At 35.2% G+C, this 11,703-nt stretch overlaps 1 protein-coding gene across 1 annotated transcript in view; it reads left to right on the top strand.

Annotated features, from left to right (window-relative positions):
* The window catches only part of LOC107746192 (ras-related protein Rab-4B-like), a 16,186-nt gene that overhangs the window by 2,073 nt on the left and 2,410 nt on the right, over window positions 1-11,703 (top strand). The window contains exons 2-4 of the mRNA XM_016560304.1: window positions 6,061-6,141; window positions 8,967-9,081; window positions 9,172-9,234. Of these exons, the coding sequence (XP_016415790.1) occupies window positions 6,061-6,141; window positions 8,967-9,081; window positions 9,172-9,234 (259 nt within the window). The remainder of the gene's footprint in view (window positions 1-6,060; window positions 6,142-8,966; window positions 9,082-9,171; window positions 9,235-11,703) is intronic.

Below are 11,703 nucleotides of genomic sequence, written 5' to 3'. Positions count from 1 at the left end.
AGCTGCAAAAGACACAGGCGCAAGTGGAATGTACAAAACATGGTGACATAAAATTTTAAGTAAATATAATGTGCGATATATTGCGTCACCAAAAATTATTGAGGTCATGTACATATATTGCGCGATAAGTCGATATATTGATTATTGCGACAGGCCTAGACTTTATAACTCGCATTTATGAGTTTATATCTCACAATTCTGAGAAAAGAACTTAGAATTCTGAGATATAAACTCACAATTGCTAGAAATAGAGATATAAACTCACATTTTCTGACTTTTTTTTTCTCATAGTTGCGAGTTTAGGCCTATATCCCGCAATTCTGAGGAAAAAAGTCAGTGTGAACTTGTTTTTGCAAGAAAAATAGTCAGAATTGGGAGATAAAAAGTCAGTTACCTTTTTATTTCATATTCAGTGACGGAAACAGACTTCCATAATTTATCAACTTTATCTGCATTCTGCACCATTAGCAAAAACTGAACATTTTTTGTGTATCATTGAATCATTCACTTAACCGATTCATTACAAATACTAAGTCATATATATTAAAATGAGTTTTTCCATATATATCGTAAACGCTTTGCTACAAATGACGACAATTCATGTCTTTTTTCCCTCCATTTTGTCCACTCTTGGGCATGACTTTTATCAAGATGTGGGGAAAAAGGCATAAATGAATTAATAGTTTTAATAATAATAATATCCTTGTCATTTGATTTGTTTGGACATTAGTAACACAATCATAATCCCTTCTTCTCTTTCTTATTTTAAATGAGATTCGATTTCTTTTGTTCAGTAAGAAGATACTTGTTCAAGTACAGTTTTGTTGTTTGTGCAGTTCGTTCATGAATGACTTGTTTAGTTTGTTCAGGTTGTTCATGAATAAGTTGCTTTGTTAGCAGATTGGATGGGTTTTTGAACAGTGTGGCTGAAATAACTTACAGCAGCTTTAATAGAATCTTGACGCCTGAGGTTTAAGGATAGTTTGTTTCATTGCACTGACTTTGTGCTAGGGCTGTGCGATTTGGGGATCTAGAATATCTATGGCTTTTTCTGTCTGTACAATAGGGCTGTGCGATTTGGGGGAAAATATCGAATTGCGATTTTTTTTGACAGATATTGCGATTTGATTTGCGATTTTAAATTTGCAAAGTCAAGCTTCAGCTCAATATTGTCAGTAATGTGCAGCACAGTATGGGTATCATTACCCTGCTGAAGAAAACAATAGAAACTATCACAGGAATTCTTATAGTTTCCATTAAACCATTACAAAATTCCTTTTTGTTTTGGGCATTATTCCAATAGGAATTACTGTTGTTCTATTGGTTGCCATCTGCCAGATTACATCCCACCAATAGAATCCATCAAATAGACACCATTATAGTTTACATTAAAACCAAACAAATTCCCATTATAACCCTGAAATCCATTACATTAGTGTTTTGGGAGGGGTTCTATTGTTTTTTTTTTCATCAGGCAAGATTATAATGGTATAACTACTTTTACAGAATTAACTTAATTTCACAGAAAATATTTGTTTATTTTTTATAAATAAAGAACTGTATTTCTTAAGTCAATTATTAAAGTATTACATATGTTACATAGTAGTGTAACACCACCACTACTACTAATTATTTTATTACTGATATTAATGTTTTTATGCACATTTTGCTGTATAGCTGCAGTATTATGCAATATCCTGCATAAAATCAAATTACATTCTTAATACACTTTCCTGCTCTAATTGTTAAAGGGATAGTTCACCAAAAAAGGAATATTTTGTCAATATTTGATTACAACGACATGCCATTGTGAGTTTTTTCACTCAAATTTGCAACTAAAAATAGGTCTTTTCAAACTGTAAAATGTTTAGTATGTGTGCGAGGGGGGAAAAGGGGTCCTTAAAGAGATAGTTCACCTTCAGTTACTGGTCCCCATGGACTTTCATGGAAAAAACAAACACTATGCAAGTCAATAGGGACCAACTGAAGGTGAACTATCCCTTTAAAAAGTTACTGATAAAAAGTTTTCTTTGTTACTGTTAAAAAGTTACTGAAAAAAAGTGTTCTTCCAAAGAAAACAAATGCTGAAGTTCAGTACTCTTTAATATTTTGCATCACTTTTCAACACCCTTTTACTTCCCTTTAAAGTTCATTAAAGGGAACTGATACATCTTGCACATGTCAGGTGCAAGTAATTTAGTCTTAAACTTTCAAAAACTGATGTTTAAGCTGCTAGTATCTGTACAGACTGGCAGTGAATATTTAGTCACCAACTGCTTTTCCATGAAGACAAGCTCAAGGTCACGTTGTCAGTACACACACTCACACCAGAAATAGCACCCATTAGCTGACTGTCTGAGTCTCGACCACTTCATTTAATATGATTTATTATGCCTAAATGTCATGTTAAAGTGATTGCGAAAGTCATTTATCCATTGAAGGTCCTTGGCTTTTTACCCTCTTTCATTATGACCGAGTATTCATGATAGATCTGTTCCAAAACCTAGTCCTGTAGCCTGTAGTGTGATATATAACCCATGATTTACACCGCACGCGTCTGTTACGGCTCCGACTGAGTCCGAGTCCGACGCGGCCACCGGAGCTGATCGCAGCCATGCTTGTGTTATACCAGCCATGCCGCGGCACGTTTCTGAAGCGGCTCTCTGTGCCGCTTCGCTATAGATAGGCACCTAGTCTATTTTTGATGGACGCCGCGTCCAAGCCGCACAGCTCAAATTCAAAATAAAAAAATCTAAATATACACCCTGTGCAAAACTGGCAAAATTTTTAACTTGTTTAAAAAATTTAAAGTGTTCATTTGTTTAACAAAAAATACCTTGTATTGGTAGCCTACTATTTTAAAAATGCTTTATGCCCTGTAGACCTTCCAGTAGGAGAACAAATGCCAGTGTTATCCTCCTGCTCACGGGCACTGTAATTTCGTGGGGAAAACATTGAAATAATTTGTCGTTTTATCTTGCAAAGATTACGTTTTCTACACATATTTTTATGAAAATGGATATAGTTATTTTTTGGATTATAAATCACGTTTTAATTAGGGATGTAGCGATTAACCGCGAGCCGGTTGAAAATCGATTGTGATGATTCAAATCGGTTGAGATGCTAAACAAATCGCGATTCAGTTAGGGGTAGGAGTTTATATGAATGTATGTCTGAGGGGAACTTACTGTCTTTCGATGGTATTTTTTCTTTTCCTCTTGCCTCTGTATAATGCATGTTAAAGTTCATAAGTGCAGCGCTGCTTTGTTTACAGCGGAAACCAAGGAAACGCTTTAAGCGCCACCTGCTGGCAGAGAGTGCATCTGCATCTCATTCAGCTCGTCTGCTGTTTCATGCAGATATTTTTTATGCATAATTTCACAAAACTAAAGTCAAATCATTCTGTTTTTGCTTCAAATTTCGAAATTATACAATCTAATTTAGATTAAAAACTGCTCATGTTGCATGTATGCAGCATCTTTGTTTGGATCATGATTAAAATGCAGTGGTTGCCTCTCGTTTTAAATGAAAAGAGCACAGACAAAGCCTTAGTTTGTTTATATAAAAGAAACGTACAGTATTTTGTCCAAGCAATAATAAAAGGACACATTTAATTTATAATATGTCTAAAATCTCTTTTTGTAAAAAAAAAAAATCGTGAATCGAATCGTGAGTTGAGTGAATCGTTACATCCCTAGTTTTAATCATCTGAAACGTGCTGCGATTTCCAAGGCGACTTATTTAAAGCAATCAGGTCAAGTGCAAAGCGCGCACATTTGGATTGGTGACGAATGAGAAAGGCAATTGAGTTTGTATTGCGCATTTTCCAGCAACCACGCAGCTAGTTTCAGTTTCTCTTTAAATATTTAGGTTGGGCGTTTGTAATAAATGTTTATAGTGAATATAATTTGTGTTTGTTTTTTACTTATATTTTTGTTCCTTTTTCTGTTCTGAACACTGCTAAATTTACAGGATTTTTTTGTGGAGTGAGGGGAATATAAATACATGTTTCTAATGTTTGTAAACGTTTAGTTTATTTTACATTATTTATGAATTAAATGATAAAATGTGTCTTATACATCAATCGACTTGTACACCATTGCAACTTATCTGTGTCATAAAGTGCTCATAAAAAATAAGGCAGAGATGGTACAAGAATAGAACTGCCATATATGTACAAGTATACATACAGTACAGTAGAGGTCAATTTAATAATAAAAAAAGCTTAATTTGTCATACACATATTATGCGACCCTTCACTTGGTGTGAAAAACTTGATGTGGCCCTCGAAGTCAAAAAGTTTGCCCACCCCTGTTTAAGATGCTATTTTACTTGAAATTGTGTAAAAAATTATTTAAATTAGATTTACTGCCTATGTAGACTATTCAAAATAACTTTTAAAGGGGTCATATGATGTTGCTAAAAAGAACATAATTTTTAGTATTTGGTGTAATGAAATGTGTATCTCTTTATAAACAGACCTTAAAAACTCTAGACTAAAAGCCTAACCAATATCACCACTGTAGGGTTTTGGAGAAAAAATTTTTTTTTAGCTTTGATAATTTTAGACTTTTCTCAAATTTTTGTATGGTATATAAAATGTTAAATGGTTTAGCCCCTTCTATACTTTGTGATATTGTGCATTTTTGCTCTACAGTCTCTGTAAGATCTACTAGATCATCATCTACTAGTGATTGTGTTGTTCCTTTTCGTCATTCTGCCTTTGGGTTATCATCTTTCTCAGTGAAAGCTATTATTCATCGGAACACTCTACCAGAAGACATAAGGATGTGCACATCTATTGACATGTTTAAATTAAAACTAAAATTTTATTTAAAAGCGATTCAAATTTGTAAACACTGATATAGTTGTGGTCTCTCTTCACTCTTTCGCTTTTCGCCAGGAATATAGCCATTTCCCCGGTAACCGCAGTAAACAAAGCAGTGCAGCACCTGATTTTGCAACTTGCAGCGCTCATATTTAATCAATTAAACCATAGCCTTTTGTGCGCATGCGTGAGAGGAATTAACTGTCTATATCAGCAGCTATCAGTAGTATATATTCGTCATTCAAAAGGAGAAACAGAAACAAACTAGCCCGACCGTCGCTCGCCGTTGGCCCGACGTTGCCCGACGGCCTGGTGTGTCCCGGCCTTAATATGCATTTATTTTTACCTTACTTGCTCAACGACTCCCAAACGATTTGCTCAACGATTCATTTTTCCAAACTCCTCCTTTGCGTGAAGCTAATCGACGGTGATTGGTCCGATTGGTCTCATTTTCATTTCATCATGATTGTAATGCCTGATAAAGCAGTGTTTGTGAGCGCAGTGCTGCTTTGTGTACAGCGTTATCGGGGAAACCGCTATTTTTACTGCTCCAGAAGCAGCACCTAGTGGCAAAGAATGAATTTGCATTTTCATTCAGACCAACGCGAAAAGAACAATAAGTGGGCGGGCAATATGCTAATGTTTCATGTTGACGTCAACATGCAACGGCTTGGGATTTGGGACTAATTTCAATGATTCAGAGTCGACTCTCAGACCCTCCAAGGACATTAAAAGGATATTACCACGATCAAAGAAAATAATAAAATAATTTATTCAGCAATTCTTCTCCCAGAGTTACCGTCTTCCGCCATTTTGGAGAGTACCCCAGAACGTAATCAGCGTTGTTTACGTTCTGCATGCGCACGCTGTCTACTAATAAATGCAGCTTTGGTGAGCATTTTTCAGGATCAGAAAGAAAAATCTTTCTGCTGAAATCATCTTTGGCAGAATCAGGCTTGCCACATAATAGCATTGATATGAGCAATCTTCAGTTTAATGCATGTTTAGTCAGTTACTTGGCAACCCTTCTTGGAAGAACATTGCATTTCATGATGGATTTAATTGTTCAAAGAATACCCTTCAATTTGACTGACATAAGATTGGAGATCTGTAGTTCAGATCAGGATGGCTCAGCACTCTGAACGACATCCAAACAGCCTTTAAACATGTTCTCTGTGCAATGCAACAGCGATATTGATTCTGTTTCCCTTTTCTCTCCCTCTTGGTTTCAGATTTCCTGTTTAAGTTCCTGGTGATTGGCAGCGCTGGGACTGGGAAATCATGCCTCCTTCACCAGTTCATAGAAAACAAGTGTAAGCCCATATTAATGTCGCACTCTCACAAAGACACAAAAAAAAACACAAATGACCTTTAATTCTCAGAGCATTCAGCAGAGAGAAAGAGGGGGGCCTTGAATGTTAATTCTTTGTGAAGCCAGAGTGGCTTTACATGCTTTTGAAACATGAATAAAGGTATATTAAGCAATGAATGGAAATCATGTTGTCAGTGAGCTTAGAAAATCCAATGCCAATCTCAATTTACAGAGAAAATGAAAAAAAGAGGCTTAATTGCTGGGAATTATGTATTTTGACATTGAATGGATTTTGAATGACCCTGCCATTATGTTGTTTCCAAGACAGAAACGAGCTTTGAATGTTATATAAAAATTGAATGTGCATTGACTTAAGGAAGTCTACATGGGTCATATGATAAAACAAATCGAATTTTATGTGGTATTTTGAAGTAAAAGTTCTATGAGTGACAAAACACACTGGACTTTTGAGAACTCGTATCCTTTTATTATTTATTAGTCTCAGTTGATTTTGGACATTCAATTGTGCATGCTCATGTTGTTGGCCTGGTTCACCATGTAAGCTTAAATATACAAACACAATGTAGTCAGTTGCACACAATTTTTTTACGCTCCCTCATTGACTGAAAGCATGAAATCGCAGTGTGAAATGTAACTGTTGTGCAGGGTAAATGCATTTTGGGAATTCATATTTTTTATTTGATTGTAATATACAACTGTTCATGAGCTTTGATTGAGTCACCAGTGCACACACATATTTTTTTCACAGACAGTTTTCAGAGTAATTTGAAAGTGGTAGTAAATGTGATGTGAAAACAGCACAATTTTTTAGGCCATCATTTCTATCTAATCTTAAGAGAAACAAACAGGCTTGTTTTGTGAACAAGTCACAATGTAACAGACTTTTCAAAGAGGATATTATTGAAGGAGCCAAGTAAAATGTATTTGCCCTCACAGCAAATCTGCAACCCATCAGTAAAAGCAGTAAAGTCTTGTATCTTATTTCCCATGCGACACCAATGCATTTTTCTGAGAGAAGATTGTCATGAAGAAATAAATTATGTAATCTGGCATCCAGGATTATTATCATTAACTAAAAATATTAAAAACATTTTTTGTTAATTGAAATAAAGCTGAAATAAAATATTAAAACTTAAAAAAAAAATGAAAATGAGAAATATTGCCTGGGCAACTATCTGAAATAAGTTTAAGTTAAAGCACTAACATTACTAACTCAAAATAATTCAAAACTAAATTGTAAAAAGTGTTATCTTGAAATTGTTACCTTAAAGAACAATTAATTTTTGATTTAACTCATAAAATTAGTTTTGTTGTATTTAGGTTGATTCAGTGATTCTAAATAATGTTTTTTAATTTGAATGAATATAGATGTTACCAATTGTTTCAGTGTAAAATTTATCTAAAATTAAAACTGAAATAAAAATAAATTAAGCCTAAAAAATAATATTTAAAAAGAACAAAACTAATAAAAATGACTAAACATTTAAAGGGTTAGTTCACCCAAAACCAGGATTATTATCATTAACTAAAAATATTAAAAACATTTTTTGTTAATTGAAATAAAGCTGAAATAAAATATTAAAACTTAAAAAAAAAATGAAAATGAGAAATATTGCCTGGGCAACTATCTGAAATAAGTTTAAGTTAAAGCACTAACATTACTAACTCAAAATCATTCAAAACTAAATTGTAAAAAGTGTTATCTTGAAATTGTTACCTTAAAGAACAATTAATTTTTGATTTAACTCATAAAATTAGTTTTGTTGTATTTAGGTTGATTCAGTGATTCTAAATAATGTTTTTTAATTTGAATGAATATAGATGTTACCAATTGTTTCAGTGTAAAATTTATCTAAAATTAAAACTGAAATAAAAATAAATTAGGCCTAAAAAATAATATTTAAAAAGAACAAAACTAATAAAAATGACAAAAGCACATTACAAAATGACTAAACATTTAAAGGGTTAGTTCACCCAAAAATGAAAATTCTGTCATTAATTACTCACCCTCATTCCGATCCCGTAAAACCTTCGTTCATCTTCGGTACACAAATTAAGATATTTTTGATGGAATCTGAGAGCTGTCTGACCCTCCCATAGACAGCAAGGATATTACCATGATCAATGCACAGAAACGTAGCAAGGACATAGGTAAAATAGTCCATGTGACATCAGGGGTTCAATCATAATTTTATGAAGCTACGAGAATACTTTTTGTGTGCAAAGAAAACAATAATAACATAATTTATTCAGCAATTCTTCTCCTCAAGTTACCATCTTCCGCCATTTTTGGAGAGTACCCCAGAACGTAATTAACGTAATAAGCGTTGTTTACGTTTAGTAGACAGCGTGCGCATGCAGAACGTAAACAACGCTGATTACGTTCTGGGGTACTCTCCAAAATGGCGGAAGACGGTAACTCTGGGAGAAGAATTGCTGAATAAATTGTTATTATTGTTTTCTTTGATCATGGTAATATCCTTTTAATGTCCTTGGAGGGTCTGAGAGCTCTCAGATTCCATAAAAAATATCTTAATTTGTGTTCCGAAGATGAACGAAGGTCTTACGGATTTGGAACGACATGAGGGTAATTAATGACAGAATTTTCATTTTTGGGTGAATTATCCCTTTAACTAAAATTAAAATGAAAACTAAAAATATAAAAATAAATTCTAATGAATAATTTTAATAAACTTTAATAGTTCAGATAATACAAAAACAACACTGCTGGCATCAAACATCAATGAAACAATCTCTTTAAGCAGTTTGTCAGCTCAGCTTCTAACCAGTCATCTTCTGTCACAGTCAAACAGGACTCCAACCACACCATTGGCGTTGAGTTTGGCTCCAGGGTTGTTAACGTTGGCGGCAAAACGGTCAAATTGCAGATCTGGGACACAGCTGGGCAGGAGCGCTTTAGGTACTTGCCTGTGATTGGCTCGTTAGCACATCCTCACTGCTCTGTGCTGACTCTGATTAGTTGAGGTCATTCTCCGCTTGTGTCTTACAGGTCGGTGACCCGCAGTTACTACCGTGGAGCAGCAGGGGCGCTTCTCGTGTATGACATCACAAGGTAAGGCAGCTTGTGGGATCACCCGACCGCAAAGATAAATTTTGTTGTGAAATGAAAAAATGAATCTTTTATCTGCAGGAAATGAACTAAATCAGAGGCACATGGAGAGAATGACTGCGGCATTCAATTGAATGAGCCCCAGGTTGCCGTACTTGCGTGTGATTGGCTCGTCAGGACGTCCTCGCTGCTCTGTGCTGACACTGATTAGTTGAGGTCATTCTCCGCTTGTGTCTTACAGGTCGGTGACCCGCAGTTACTACCGTGGAGCAGCAGGGGCTCTTCTCGTGTATGACATCACAAGGTAAGGCAGCTTGTGGGATCACCCGACCGCAAAGATACATTTTGTTGTGAAATGAAAAAATGAATCTTTTAGCTGCAGGAAATGAACTAAATCAGAGGCACATGGAGAGAATGACTGCGGCATTGAATTGAATGAGCTCCAGGTTGCCATGCAGCTGTCCTGGTAATAGAGACAAAGACAGTGGAGTAATAAAGACTGACAGCGCTGTAATAAAATGTCATCTTCTGGCGAGCGGCAACTCTCGGTCCATTAGATGGGATGTGAGCACAGTGAGCGAGAAACATGAACAGAGTGATGGGATTGTGTGTTTGATGAGGGTCGTCCGTCAGCACTGAACTCTCGTCGCTGCAGACCGTTTTCACTGCTTTACACTCAAACACATTTGCCACGCTCCCTTTGGTCTGTTGCTGTGGCCACAGGCTAATTGGTTGCTCTGGAGACCAGTGACTCAAACAAAACAAGATTCCTTGAAAGCATGACGAACGTACAGTGAGGAAATGTGAAGGACGGCATTATGAGTCATGTATTGTCTCACTGTTTCTCAAAGCACTCAGAGGTCATCACAGACATTGACTTTTGAGAAGAGGTATTAACAGTGAAGTATGTTAAGTGTTCACTGTTATTGACTCACAAAAGCGGTTTCTCTGGAACTGATTATAAATGGTGGAAATCAGGGTAAATATTGACTCCGAAAAATTAGTAACACACTTGGCAGTTCTCTCAAAGTCAACATGTAATAAAAAAAAGGTTGACTTCTGGTACTAAGGCTCGTTCACACCAAGCACGATAACTATAAAGATAACAATAAAGATATAGTTCTAAATATCGTTCTCAATATTAAAGAATCCACACCAGTCCACACCACAACTATAACGATAAAGGCACAGAGAAACGATATCGTTGGAATCATGTTCAGAACGATTTTTTTCCAGCTGATGAATGATACAAACATTGACACCCAATCAGAATCCATCCTGCTATAACGAGCTCGAGAATTTAAAGTGGCAGACGCGCGTGTGCTTAGAATAAACAGACGATATCGTCCGCTGGTGTGGACGCTAATATCGTTATCTTTATAGTTATCATTCTTGGTGTGAACATGGCTTTACTCTGCACAATTTATCTGTGTAGGTTTTTAAATATTTGTGTTCATAATTGTTATTAAAATGTAACTTTCAAACCTCTGAAAGCATTTTCCTTTTCGGCTGATGTCACTTAGGCTCCTCAGGCTATTGGTTAAGGTTTATCAATAGCTATTTCGGCATTGTTAGGGCCCTATGAAATCTTTTTTATTTTATTTTTTTCAAAATTCAATTTTTCCCCTTTCAGTTGTTCTGGATTCCGTTTTTTTCTTTCTTTTGGTTTTCATTTTTCTAGACTCTGTTTAAATGGTTAAATTAAATTTTGTCCATCAAAAAGCATGTCTTATACTCACGCAAAGCATTATTTTAAGTTGTATATGCATGTATGTCCAACTTTATCCGCATACACACAGTAAATCGCATAGGGTAATGTATACTATGTTGCAAATCTCAGCTGCTTGAATGTATTGTTGCAAAATGTGAACTATATTATCACCCGGCTACGATAAGACATGAAGATATTAAGATATTATAAACATTAACATCATGATTTTCTGTAAAGCTGCTTTGAAACTGTGTATTATGGGGAAAAAAGTGATATTTAAATTCATTTGTGACCCTGGACCACAAAACCAGTCTTAAGTCGCTGGGGTATATTTGTAGCAATAGTCAAAAATACATTGTATGGGTCAAAATTATTGATTTTTCTTTTATGCCAAAAATCATTATGATATTAAGTAAAGATCATGTTCCATGAAGATATTTTGTATATTTCCTACCGTAAATATATTAAAACTTCATTTTTGATTAGTAATATACATTGCTAAGGACTTCATTTGGACAATTTTAAAGGCGATTTTCAAGTCAAGTCACCTTTATCGCTTTTAACAATACAGATTGTGTCAAAGCAACTGAACAGCATTAATTAGGAAAATATGGTGTCAATAATGCAAAATGATAATGGTAAACACTCAATTTTCAGTTAAAGGCAGTTCATCATTGAATTCAGTGATGTCGTCATCCAGCTCAGTTCAGTTCAAATAGTATCTGTGCAATCAAGTCAACGATATCGCTGGAAATGAAGTG

This window comes from Sinocyclocheilus rhinocerous, unplaced genomic scaffold (assembly GCF_001515625.1).
Source record: "Sinocyclocheilus rhinocerous isolate Xijiao unplaced genomic scaffold, SAMN03320098_v1.1 scaffold319, whole genome shotgun sequence".
Lineage (NCBI taxonomy): Eukaryota > Metazoa > Chordata > Actinopteri > Cypriniformes > Cyprinidae > Sinocyclocheilus > Sinocyclocheilus rhinocerous.
Note: the sequence above shows the minus strand (reverse complement) of the source record. Positions and strands in the feature narration are given on the sequence as shown.